Here is a 13,392-nt window from a genome sequence, read left to right as displayed (position 1 = left end):
GAATTTTTTCTATTGCAAAGTATTTCACGAATTAAAATATAGAGCTATCTCGAATCCATGGGCCATAAAGGTGATATTTTAGAGTTTCTCCTTGAATGAGCATTCTCTATCAGAGTTGCTAAACTTGCCTAACATGTCACACGATTAGCAGTCTCTTGTACTTGACATGAAAGCCGAAATCATCAAGATCTTTCCTTTTAGTTTAAAGTCAGCCCACGGGGGCTCTTCAACTTTGAGTTCAACCTTGTTTTTCATCTTCCCTCCCAAAAGGTGTTAGCCTTGTCTCCTCGATATGTATCAATTAGGCAATGGAGAAAATTGCTTCTTTAAAGGTGGCTTGAATTGGCTAGTCTTTGATTATCAAGGGGCTATCTATTGTGGAGCAGGGTCCTTGATTCACGACAAGGAGTTTGTCATCTTCCTTCTCAAAGATGAAAATGTACTCAATGGGGCCATCTGAAGGCCAAGCTCGGGTCAGAATGCTATCCAATTGCTTAATCCTAGTTGGTTTTTTTAAGGACAATCATTCTAAATAAGGGGAGTGTCTTTCCATCCTTAGCTTGTAATCCCATTGTTTCAAGTTCATACACTAATAATAGTTCTGAGGAAATGGCATCCGATGTGTTGAGAACGAAACTAGGCCTTATATAGAAGAAAAGGAACAATATGGTTGTACAAATGAGCTTCAATAGATTTGAGGTACCGAACTCTTAGTCGTGTAAGATTACAAGCATAGAGGATTACTCTAGAAAGAAAAGACTTGCACCAAGGGATGTATAAAAACTGATGGCACAGCTGAACCAAAAGGCTAAGGGCTAGAGGGTGAAAGAAAGTCGAGCGAGAAAGGCAGTACCACCCCTTCTGAAGTTCCAAGATCATCATTTTATGGAGCACAAGGGGTCTAAATGATCCCTTTAATAATAAACAATATAGATAATATAATAATAGATAGAATAATAAAATCAATAATATAGAAATATAGATTTATAAATCGAAATATATTAATATAATAATATAAATATTATTAATTACTTAATATTCTTAATATTAATAACAAATAATATAAATTAATATTAATTGCTAATAACTTGTAATTTGATTAATTGATAAGCATTTGAATTGTTATATAATTTCGATTGTTAATTGGTTTAGTAGTGGAATTTGATAAAATCGCCTGAATGAAGAAAGTATCTCATCCTAGCTCGACCAAATATTCTTTCGTATCAAGAATCAAGAACGAAAATGCGGATATAGTCGAATGGTAAAATTTCTCTTTGCCAAGGAGAAGACGCGGGTTCGATTCCCGCTATCGCCCCTTCTGAAGTTCCAAGATCATCATTTTATGGAGCACAAGGGGTCTAAATGATCCCTTAAATAATAAACAAATAAAGAAAGAATGTAAAGAGGGGTTAACAAATTATAGGTGAAAATCATAGGACTATTGGAAACTAGAGTTAGAGAACATAATGTTACTTTTTAGAACACAAGTTTGCACATGATAAAGTACTATAAAACCCTTGTACTAAAATTTGGTTCATATTTTATCTTTATTTAAAAAATAATAAATTAATCAATATAAGTTAAATTAAAGAGCTAATTAATTCTTCTATTAAAAATTCTATTTTTATTCTTTAAAATTAATTTTATACGCCAAAATAAGGTATACATCATGCAACTATCTAACTATTTTATCAACCACATTTAACAGTAAAAGAGATAATAAAAATTAACAAAAAAATCAATTTACTATTTGATTTAACATGTACTGACAAATTTACTCTTTTTTTTAAGTAAAATATTTTTTTTAAGTAAAATAAAATAAAATTTAATATGACTTACCTTCATGGTACTTTACCGGACGAATTTGACCATAATAAATCGGCAGATTGTTAATATTGATGTTGATTATGATGTCTCTAACTAGCCGCCCACCCATTTTGTGGATTCTAATGAATCTATCGCATTTTCTTATCTACCTTATCTATTGTTTATGGCAATAACAATAGTGACTAGTGAATTTTGTATAGGACAGACTACAGGCTTTGCAACTAGTTAGCATTGGCAATAACCTTTGGGGTATTATTGCCTTCACTACCACGTTTGTAATGAACCCATGGACCATCCTTCCATAGGTCGACTCTTGCACTTCTCTCTACTATCACCAGGTTGACTTATGATTGGTTATGGTAGGAGAGCTTTGCAATTAAGGGACAATACTATGAACCTGTAACAGCACTAATACAACATATTAACAAGTTATGTTAAAACATCGATTAAAACTTCATTGATACTAAGATGTGCTAAAAGATCAATTCAAGATTATCCTTTTTTCCTCAGTTCATAAGAAAACCTAATAGGACACAACAACGACATTTTTTTAAGGTCGAATACTAAAACAGCGGCTCGATAGTGGCACGACTTAATCAGTCAAAGCCTCTAAAGGAGCGACCACCACATTCCAAGAGGCCCATCACACCGAATACGAGTTACGTAATATCTTTAGATTAGGAGCTTCTCAATGGCATCCTGCATTTCACAAATGAAGAATATAAGCAAATGCAAACAGCCATGAGTTTTATAATGGAAGAAATTTGTTTCGGAAAGGAAAGTATACCTTGAGCTGTTGTATTTGCGATTTCAACTGGCTTCCTTCATTTGATGTGACGGAGCATGCGATTACAGGTCTTGTGACACCGCATGCTCGGCCAAGTGCTTGCTTTGAGGGAACAAATACATATGGGACATTCTGCAGAAGTTCAAACACGGAGGTTATCATTGTAATCTTTAAGCAAAAGCCATTGGAAAATAATTTTTCCTCCATCGAAAGGAATCAAAGTCATGGCAGTCTATGTTTGTTTCCATAATAAACTTTATAATGAGCTATATGAACCATCAAAATATCATAGGAATGCTTCATAGCTCAAGAATGGAAAACATGTCATATAAAACATAGAGTGCAATAATCTTTTGTTAAATTCCTATGTCATTGACTCTTCATTTTTTCTTGAAATACCCTTGTTCAACACTCATTTCCAATGCATATCCAAACATGAGTACGGGTATATGATCTTCCAAAAATCCATCCAAATACATGAAAAACTTGAAATAAATTGAATATACCCATATTGGATACATATGAATATATATATACTCACTGATTACTCAGCCTATATTGGCTCATGCTTTTGCAGAAGAATCAAAGTTCCAAATCCATAGCTAGGGACATTACTAACTTGAAGCAATCAAACTATTTGTCAAAAAACCTCTCAAAGTTACATAATTTGCAAGACCGGTTCCAGTAATTAACTCAATAAACACAACAAAACATTATACAACCATTAGCATGTCAACCATAAACATGAAACAAGCAAAGGTAGGCTCCAAAAATGTTCAAGCTCCTGTTATTTCATATAGTTTTATGCACAAACCTTTAGCTACCTTCTACTATCATACTATACTGTATACATTACATACCAAGAAAATAAACAAAAATATCATAAATAAATCCCATAAAACTAATTTACCTTATCTTCAGCAAGCAAAGGAAGATGCAAAAGAATCTCAAGAGGCTCAGTATCGGCAGCCATGACAACAAACTCCGATATACCTCTATTAAGTGTCTTAGTAGCTGAAACCCAACAAAATAAAGAAACCCCCGTATCAGAACAGAACCAGAAAAACCACAAAAAAAGGAAAAATGGGTATCGTTCCAAACCTTCATTAGCTCCCTTTTTGAGCTGCTTGTAGTTAGCAGCTTGTTGAACGAGATCCAAAATCGTCGTCGTTAATTGAGCATCTGCTAAAGGGTATGCTTTGGGGTTCACTGGTTCTCCAGTCTGCAAAAAATAAGACGCCAATTTGGGTTAATGCAAAGAATAAATATCATTTTGGGTTAGCAAACATTAACCGAATTGAGAGAGAAAACGAAGTACCATTTTTGGTTTATGAGAGACGGCTAGGGTTTTCTTTTAGAGGTAATAAGATTTAGGGTTTAAGAGAGTAAGTTAATGCAAAGATGACCGACATGATTTTATAAGGTGTGTGAGTCGGGTCGGTTTACATGGTTTATGCCCATGGATCTGACCCGCATTTTTTCTTTGGATTGGGTCTGAACTAAAAGCCCAAATTAGATTTGTCCACATTTAGGGTAAGAAGAAATTGGTTATAACCAATATGTGTTCGGTTAACTCCATTTTATTGGTTTAATTGGTTATTGTCTTGATTATGATTAAGGTGGGTTGTGGGTTATTAAAATTCTTAATTCGATTTTTAATTTAATATAATATTTTTAATTTTAAATATTATTGATAGAAGATGGAGACTGTAGTGATTTGAGATGATTTATTCGATGGGTAGAGTTAAAGAGGCTGAAAATGGTGGATGAGAGAGAGAGATCTAGTCCTATGTCCTGAGTTATCTTATACACAACACCGTCGGCCTTTTCTAAGGCATGACATGTGACATGTTATTTTATTATTGGCTTCGCACTTTCTAGAGTTCAGTTGATCTAATAATGTCTCTTCCTCTTAGATATTAGTTGTTATTAGGGACAGATTTAAAGGGGTTGGTAAGAACCTTAACTCTTTTAAAATAAAAAATTTCATTTAAACCCTTTATAATTTATAAAATTTTAAATTAGTAATGATAAAATTATACTTTACCTCCTCATAAATAATAAAAAATTTAATTTTATCCTTTGAAAATTATAAAATGTAATTATTAAAACGATAAAATTATATTTTTACTTTCATAAAAATATATAATTTAATTTCTGCCCCTAAAATTTTCTAATTCGTCTCTAACCTTAAGTAGTATTTTTGAATCCACCATTTGTCATGTCAGAGAGATCTAATTTAGTAAGTGCAATCTATGGATGACAAATGCCTAGTGTTTGTCAAAAGTGCCCATGGTGGATGCTCACCTGGTTGTTAACGAGGTAGAGAGTGAGAGCATGTAGTGGGCTTGTGATGTAACCAAGGAGGTCAAGTCGTCAATCATGAGGTCGAGGGCTGGCTGGTGATTTAGGGCCGGTTCGTGAGGTACATGCAAAAATTAACAAATTAACAAAGCCCTGAAAGACTCGATTGGAATATGCTAAAATTTCATAAGGGTCTAAAATCTGATTACAGCAAGTTTATCAGATCAAAATACACAGATTTTGAATTTTTTTTTAATATCCCAAAAACTCCAAAAGCAACCAAAATCTGGTAAAGATTATATATTGCATATTTCCCTGGAAAATCAACCAAAACAGTTTTCTAATTCATGTTTATGCCCCAATCTCTAAACCATAAACTTTGGAGGGATGTTCAAATCTAGTCCCAGCCACTGGCAATAACCGATCCGTAACCGTACGCATATTCGTATGGAGCGGCGGCGGCATCAGTGTAGAGATAATCGACATTACCGGTTTTGACAGAAGGATCGGAGTAAAAGTTGCCACTGCTAAGAAAAGGTTGATCATTGACACTTGCAGCAGCATGGTAACCATCAATGGCAGGAACAGCATAAGTATCATTGTAATTGCTTGAAGATGCTGTGCCTCTTCGGAAGTCGTAGCCACCAAAATCGGGTCCACTGTGTCTAACCCAACCGCTGGCAGAGTGATTCTCAGCATGTTGGACTAGCCAAGATGGAACTTCCTGGTTTGACTCCTTCATTAATTCAGTCAATGACTTTGCTAGAGGCATGTTCTTGTCGCTGAAGAACGCGGTAGCCAGTCCGCATTTCCCGGCACGGCCGGTCCGACCTATCCGATGCACGTAATCATCTATGTTTTTCGGCATGTCAAAGTTAATAACGTGTGCAACATGAGGGATGTCAAGTCCACGTGAAGCAACATCAGTAGCAACTAGTATTGGAGTAGCACCACTTTTGAAAGATCTCAGAGCTTGCTCTCTTTCCTACAAATTTGAAAGATAAATACATGTTACGTTTACACCAACTTTTCATTTTTCTTGAAATACCCATCTCTGACAACATTAATCCGATGCCATATCTGGACATGAATATAGAGATACACACCTAGAAATATGCATAATATAATTAGGCATATTAAGAAAGGTAGGAAATAAGGTATGAAGCTAACCATCTGCACTTTGTCACCATGCATTGCAATGGCTGGAAAACCGTTCCTCGATAACCAACGTTCCAATTCATTTGCGCCTCTCTTTGTCTCCACGAAAACAAGAGTTAAAGCATGCTGCAAAACATTAAAAAAAGAATCTCTTTATCAACATGTTTAAACATAAATGAATGCATTGGTCTGCAGAAGGGTATCCGTCAGGACCCCGAGAATACCGGTGATGATGAGGCTCCCATATGATGGTGACATTCAACTTAATATAACATAATGAACATCGTAATGGCAGCTGGCATTACCTTGCTATGGGGAGTTGCATTGGACCTTTGAGAACGAAGAAGATCCAAAAGATGGCTTCTTTTGTCCATTTCTTGAACTAATTCAACTCTCTGGACAATCAAATCAGTGCTGGAACCAACCCTTCCAACAGCCAAAAATATATAGTCCGAAAGGAAATCGGAAGCAAGTCTCTGCAAAACAAAGGTTGCATGAAAACAATTGTGCCAAACACGAGTATGTTCAAGTTTTTTTTCAAGATTTCTATGTATTTGGAGAGTCTTCAAGGATTATATGCATCAAGCATGGATACTTCAGCTAGGTTACTTGGATGCACCGAATACGAGTATGTTCAACTAGGAAGGCCTTAATTCAAAGACATATCCTCTTACTCACATCAAGATATGCTTCAAACATGTATACTTCGTACTTCAAGATTACCATGTATGTATCCATTATGTTACATGGACTCTTGTGCAACATGCATACTTGAACTTTGATGCAACAAACATGAATATATTCAACTTGGAGGTTTTTAATTCAAGGACCATATCTCCCCGTACTCAAATCTGGATATACTTCAAACATGGATACTTCATACATCAAGATTACCACGTATCAACCATGTTACATGGACTCGAGTGCATTAGACACAGGTGTGTCCAATTTTTTCAAGTTACATGGACTTGGATGCATCAAACACGGATATGTTCTTAATTCAAGGACCATTTCCCTAAACCCACATCTGGATATAGGTTCAAACACTGACACTTCATACATCAAGATTACCATGTATCAACTATGCTACATGGACTCGAGTGCATCAGACATGGATTTGTTCAAGTTTTTTCAAGATTTTTATATATTTAGAAGGTGTTCAATGGTCATATTCCGATATCCAATGAAAAGCAAATAGAGGCATAGAATTGAAACCTGTATATCATCTGGAAATGTAGCACTGAAAAGCATAGTTTGCCTTGTTCCAGGTGGAGGCATGTCCATTTGCTCAACAATCTTACGAATCTGAGGCTCAAACCCCATATCCAACATTCTATCTGCCTCATCTAAAGCTAAATATTTTATCATCCCAAGTGAAACCCTTGCTCTCTCAATCATATCCACCAGCCGGCCAGGTGTAGCAACCAGTATATCAACACCTTTTTCTAAGCTTCTCAACTGAAGAACCAAAAAAAAAAAAAAACACCAATATTGTGGCCATTGCATATCAGATCATACAGAATGATTGAACCAAATTGATGAAAATGAATAATAATCAAGACTCAAAGAAAAAAGCACCCAAATCCCCTTTTTCTTTATCTATATTACTCAGTTTACGATGTTAAATTTACCTATATATGTGCATGCATGGAAGTATGTATACATGTGTATATAAAGAATACCTGCTGATAAATAGGAGTCCCTCCATATGCAACAGAGATTTTAACACCAGTCATATAAGCAAATTTCTTTGCCTCTTCGAATATCTAATAACACACCATTAAAAAATAAAAATAAACAAATGATTAAAGAAAGGCAATATTATTTCTTCATAATAAAAATAATATAATATTTTCACCAACTCCAAGTAAGAAAAAAATAAAAGCAAAGATCTCACCTGACAAGACAACTCTCTGGTAGGAGCTAAAATAAGGGCAAGGGGACACGCCACCGCCGCACTTCCGCCAACGCCACCACCATCACCATGACCGGAAACCAAGGATGGGTCCTTTAAAACCCCAGAAATGATGGGAAAACAGAAGGCAGCCGTTTTGCCTGATCCTGTTTGAGCACAAGCCATCAAGTCCCGACCGGCTACCGCTATGGGTATAGCGTAGCGTTGTATTGGCGTTGGCTTCAGGTAATTGCACCTCCTTATATTTTTCTTCAAACCATCCCCCAAACCGATTTCCGCAAATGTCGCCACCGGCGGCGGTATGTTGTCGCCGCTCGCTTGTACCGGAATGTCCTCGTAGGCTTCCAAGTTGTTGTTAGTCTCGTTTGTTCCTTCTAACGCGTCGTCAATAACTTCAAGCTCGTCGAACTTTTCATCTTCCCAGTTCAGGTTCCGGCGACCGGCGAACCGTGGTCCACGGCCACGGCCTCGACAGCGGGTGGAACGAGCGGGTTGGTGAGAGTTAAAACGTGAGCGAGTTAACTCAGGGGTACGGGTAGCATTGTCAAGAAAGCCAGCATTGTCATTTTGAGGTCTCAAATGGGGAGGAAGGTACCTTGGTCTAGTTGGGCGAGTCGGTTTCCAAGTTGACTCAGTAAACACACCATTCCGAGTCATCCTTTTTTTCGTTTTCACCTTCACCTAGCTTAAAAGAAACCCAAAAAAACCCCAAAAACTAAAAAACACCCATGAAAGCAATTTAAACGCAGAGAAACATGATGAAACGAAAAGGGTATCTTGATTTATATATGAAAAACAAGAAGTTAGCTCTGGTTTTCTTTATTTGTTTCTTTCCCAACAATGGAAACAAATGAAAAAAAAAAACACTGTAAAGAAACTCTAATGAAACTCTCTGTTAACTCTCTCCCCACTGTCCGCTATTTTTAAGGGTACTGAAGGTGGAAAAAATGGCGGATTTACGAGAACAGTGAAAGGAAGGGTTATCATTACTTTTATAAACGTTTCATTTCCATGTGAAGAAGGGGTTACGTGGGAGATGAAAAGGAACAGAGGAGGGGTTTATAGAAAGGGGAGGGAGAGAAGAACGCGAAAAGTGTAAGCTTTTTTTTTTTTTTTTGGTGAAATGAAATATCTATGGAGGCTATCCACGTTTCGAGGTATTGTTGATTACTGTTCATTTCATTTAAAAGGTATAATTTTAATTGTGGTCCCTAAACTATGCAGTTATTTTCATTTCGAGATCTCGTTGGTTGTTAATTGCCAATTTTTGTTCTTTTCATTTAAGAATATATAATTTTTATTTTGATCCCTCTTTTAGGCAGTTATTTGCTTTTCGAGATGTATTGATTAATAAATGATAATTGCTTATTTGTGTTTTTTTTTCATTTACAACGGTATAAGTTTGATTTTGGTCCTTCTATTGTGCAGTTATTTGCATTTCAATATCATATTGGTTGATAATTGCCAAACTTTTGTTTTCTTTTTTTAGGCTGAAGAGTGTAAAAAACTGTCAAACTTTTTTAAAAAAATTAAGCCTCTAATTTTTTTCACTTAATTAGGATCTTGAACTTTTAAAATGCATCAAAAAAGCCTTCAAACTTTTTTAAAAAAAATAACTAAGCTCCTACTTTTTTTTCACTCAATTGGGTACTTAAACTATCAAAATGCATCAAAAAGGCCCTTTGACTATTGAAGTTAACCGCCCTTAATTTTTTCAATTAAAGCCACCACATGTCACAATAACGACATGAAATATAGTAAAAATGATAAAAAATTAATAAAAGTTATAAAAGTTATTATGTTTTAATAAAATATTAAAATTAGAAAAAAATAGAAAAATTATAAAATAGTAAAAATTTATAAAATTATCATACCAAAAGAAACATTCTATAATTTTTCTATAAATTTTATTGATTTTAATTTTATTACCATTTTTCGCCACATGTCACGTTGTGTTGCGACATGTGATAGCTTTAACTAAAAAAAACTAGGGGTCGTTAACTTTAACGGTCAGGTTAAAGTTAATAATTAAAGAATCTTTTGATGCAATTTATAATTTTTTACTATTTTATAAAATTTTACAATTTTTATGACTTTTTTATATTTTATAATTTTAATAAAATTTTAATATTTTTATATTTTTATTAAAATTTAATAACTTTTATAACTTTTATTGATTTCTATTTTTATCATTTTTTGTCTTATGTCATGTCGTAGTTGTGACACGTAATGATTTTAATTGAAAATATTAAAGACAAAGTTAACTTTAAAGGTCAACTATTAAATTTAACAATCGAAGGGCTTTTTGATGTATTTTAAAAGTTCAAATACCCAATTGCATAAAAAATGGCTTAATTGTTTTTTTTAATTTGAGGGTCTTTTTATGTATTTTAAAAGTTTAAATACCCAATTGAGTAAAAAAATAGAGATTTAATTTTTCTTTTTGAAAAATTTTAGAATTTTTACACTATTAAATTTTATTTTATCTATTAAAATAAGGATTAAATGCAAAAATTTTCTCCTAAAATAATTGAAAATCAATAAAATATTTCACTCAATTAGTGTTTTATTTGAAGTTAGCAATTAATTCAACTTGTAGAATATAGTTTTTTTCCAAGTTATTGATAGGTTGTTAAAAGGATTATATAGCAACTAATGTATTCAATAGGTTGAAATTGAAATCTAAAATTTTAAAAATATAAAAATTAAAATGATTAAATTCATAACTTATTATAGTACAGGGATTAATAGTAGAATTAATTAAAATTATCAATCATGTTTATTCATGTTTAAATTGCATAACAAGTCTTTGGGTGCAATGGGATAACACATTACACTTTTAATGGGAGAATTTAAATTTAAATTTTAGTGATGACATTGTTAAAAGAGACAACTATAATTTTTAAAATAATTATTCGTCCTATACCATTAACAGACATAAAGGTACATAGGTCCTACTAAAAAATTACATGTTTAAAAGCAACACAAAAGCAAGTTTCGTCAAATGCAATATCTTATTATAGTAGGATATCATGGGATCAATTTAAAATCAACAACTGCGGTTGAAAGATAACAACGAGGAGAATATAGTCGCTTGATCAAGCCATATCAGAAACTAGAAAATCATGTTAGTGACCTGAAACCTGTTAAATCAATGACTGGATGTGTTGTTTTTCCCCGAAAATTAATTTCTCACATTTAGTATTAAAATTGGTTAAATTAATTAAAAGGTAAAATCACATTTCTCTATGCAAAATTTTTATGACATGATCAACGGTGAATTAATATTTCTTCTTCTCATTTTTATTTCAATCCTTAAATTTTAAAAATCTCATAAGATTCTATTATAATGAAATCTTTAAATAGTTATTACTTTTACATTAGTAAAGGTTGTATTTTGTTATTTTAATATTTATTTAACTCCAAAATTATTTTAAAAATCTCGTTATAAGTTCCGATTATATCTGTTTTTTTTATACAATGTTTAGAACAACCCATAATCCCTCCTCAACCTATAAATAGGAAGATAATACGCATCAAACCCACGTCCTCTTGTATTGACAATAATGCCCATGCTATTCGTACTAAAACTTAATAGATAAATCATTTTAAAATATTTAATTCCGATTTAAATTATTTTACAAGTTAAATTGATTAAATAAAAATCCATATATAAAATAAAACGTGATACAAATTTTAATTATTTTATTTATATAATATTTATGTTATTTAATCAATCGTGCCTTATAAGGTATGTAATAATTTCATGCCATAATATGTAATCTAAAAATGGGTAGTTGAAAAGAAGTATGAAAATGACCTGAAAACCTTTTTCTTAAAAAAAAATCAAAACAATAAATAAAAATAAGTTGAAAATTTTACTACTATCAATATGCCAATTGCCATAGCACATTCACAGCTACCCACTTGAATGAATTAGATTATTGAATTTCAATTCGATTGATTTGTTGAATTTAAAATAAATAATTATTAAAAAATTGTAAAATTAAAAATATAGTTTTAATTTAATGGGATAAATTGTCGATTCATTTAATTTGTATCATTAGTGAATCAATTAATTTTAGAGTTTTTGACTTAAAAGATTAATATATCCAATCATGAAATCAGTGAATGAGATAATATATAAATTATTAATTATATCCAATATTATTAAATTATTAGTAAATTTTACGTTTTGGTTAATTAACTTAAAAAATAATAAAATGATCAATGAACTGTTCAATAGTTTTTATTTAAATCATTGGACTGTTACGAGGTTTTCTTTAGTTTAGTTAGCAAGTTCTAAGCGATGATATAACGATTGGTATGGTGGATTAATATCTATTGATAAGTAGAATAACATACCTTAGATCTAAGTCAATGTGACGATCAGTGTCCCAGATTGGATAAAATTTTGTTTGAATTTTGATTCGCAGATTCATGACATTTAAAGTTATTTTATGAAAAAGAAAAAAAAACCTAAATTTAGAAAAAAAAATAGGGGAAAGAACTTTCATTGATGCAAACAGTGTGGACGAAAAAGACCATATAACAATGAGTATAACGGTCCAATGACTTAAATGAAAACTTTTGAATAATTTAGTGTTAAGTGACTAAAACATAAACTCACTAATAGTTTAGTGACCTTCTATAGAATTTACCCTTATTTAATTCTGTAGCTAGAAACTTAAAATATCTATCCATATCCATATCGTAATTACGTAATTTTCTACCTCATAAATATGTTAAAAGTGTTTTATATTTATATAAATTTTAATAATAACTCCTTGTTAAACATATATGATATATATGCTATGCTACTAGGACACCCTTGCCAAAGCACTGCAACAATCTAACTCCATCGAGCATGTCTCTTCCGTCACGAGTGTTGTTCCAACAAATCATATGGAACATACAAGCCAACCGTTCTTAATAAATAGGTTACACCAACGATATATTTATTATTTATCATCTATATATTACAATTTATTTAATTCATATTACGTTATCAATCTAATAAAAAATTAATGAGTGATGAATTAATCTATCATGAGATGACATGTGACAAGAGAGGTCAACACATATTTATATTCTCGTGCCTTGAGCAAGTGACTATCTATCTCACTAACACATACTTTCTTTAAGCCCCAAACTTATTTTTACCGAATTCATTGCTCCTCTCTCCTTCTAGCTTAATCCCTACATATATATTTTACAACTCTATGCCCAAACAAATTAAAATTAACTCTGATTTTCACATCACTTTTCGATATCAATAATTGGTATGATGAACAAGATAAATATGACTTCGACTTAGAATGAAATCGAAAGTTCTTATAATTGAGCAATTAATAATAAAGATATAGATTATTTAAATAGTAAAATTATATTTTTATTATAA

At 32.4% G+C, this 13,392-nt stretch overlaps 2 protein-coding genes across 2 annotated transcripts; both read right to left on the bottom strand.

Moving 5' to 3' along the window:
- Positions 1 to 2,256: 2,256 nt before the first annotated feature.
- LOC108468101 (uncharacterized) lies at positions 2,257 to 4,047 on the bottom strand. Its single transcript, XM_017768959.2, has 5 exons — positions 3,933 to 4,047; positions 3,716 to 3,836; positions 3,525 to 3,628; positions 2,615 to 2,746; positions 2,257 to 2,526 (listed from the first exon to the last, which is right to left on the bottom strand). Exons 1-5 carry the CDS (start codon positions 3,933 to 3,935, stop codon positions 2,500 to 2,502), a joined length of 387 nt encoding a protein of 128 aa, XP_017624448.1. The 5' UTR covers positions 3,936 to 4,047; the 3' UTR covers positions 2,257 to 2,499.
- A 1,037-nt stretch (positions 4,048 to 5,084) lies between these two features.
- LOC108469098 (DEAD-box ATP-dependent RNA helicase 52C-like) lies at positions 5,085 to 9,122 on the bottom strand. The gene is made up of 6 exons (XM_017769987.2): positions 7,974 to 9,122; positions 7,759 to 7,842; positions 7,292 to 7,534; positions 6,382 to 6,552; positions 6,089 to 6,202; positions 5,085 to 5,903 (listed from the first exon to the last, which is right to left on the bottom strand). Exons 1-6 carry the CDS (start codon positions 8,646 to 8,648, stop codon positions 5,316 to 5,318), a joined length of 1,875 nt encoding a protein of 624 aa, XP_017625476.1. The 5' UTR covers positions 8,649 to 9,122; the 3' UTR covers positions 5,085 to 5,315.
- Positions 9,123 to 13,392: the final 4,270 nt, after the last annotated feature.

This window comes from Gossypium arboreum, chromosome 8 (genome assembly GCF_025698485.1).
Source record: "Gossypium arboreum isolate Shixiya-1 chromosome 8, ASM2569848v2, whole genome shotgun sequence".
NCBI classification, from domain to species: domain Eukaryota; kingdom Viridiplantae; phylum Streptophyta; class Magnoliopsida; order Malvales; family Malvaceae; genus Gossypium; species Gossypium arboreum.
This window is presented reverse-complemented; position numbering and strand designations above follow the sequence as displayed.

Coding starts and splice junctions, on each gene's coding strand:
- LOC108468101 (XM_017768959.2), bottom strand. Junction 3,629..3,715: donor CAAAAAGGGAGCTAATGAAG/GTTTGGAACGAT, acceptor GTTGGGTTTCAG/CTACTAAGACACTTAATAGA. Junction 2,527..2,614: donor CGCAAATACAACAGCTCAAG/GTATACTTTCCT, acceptor TGTGAAATGCAG/GATGCCATTGAGAAGCTCCT.
- LOC108469098 (XM_017769987.2), bottom strand. CDS start 8,648: ATGACTCGGAATGGTGTGTTTACTGAGTCAACTTGGAAACCGACTCGC. Junction 7,535..7,758: donor GGACTCCTATTTATCAGCAG/GTATTCTTTATA, acceptor TTGGTTCTTCAG/TTGAGAAGCTTAGAAAAAGG. Junction 6,553..7,291: donor CATTTCCAGATGATATACAG/GTTTCAATTCTA, acceptor TTTGTTTTGCAG/AGACTTGCTTCCGATTTCCT.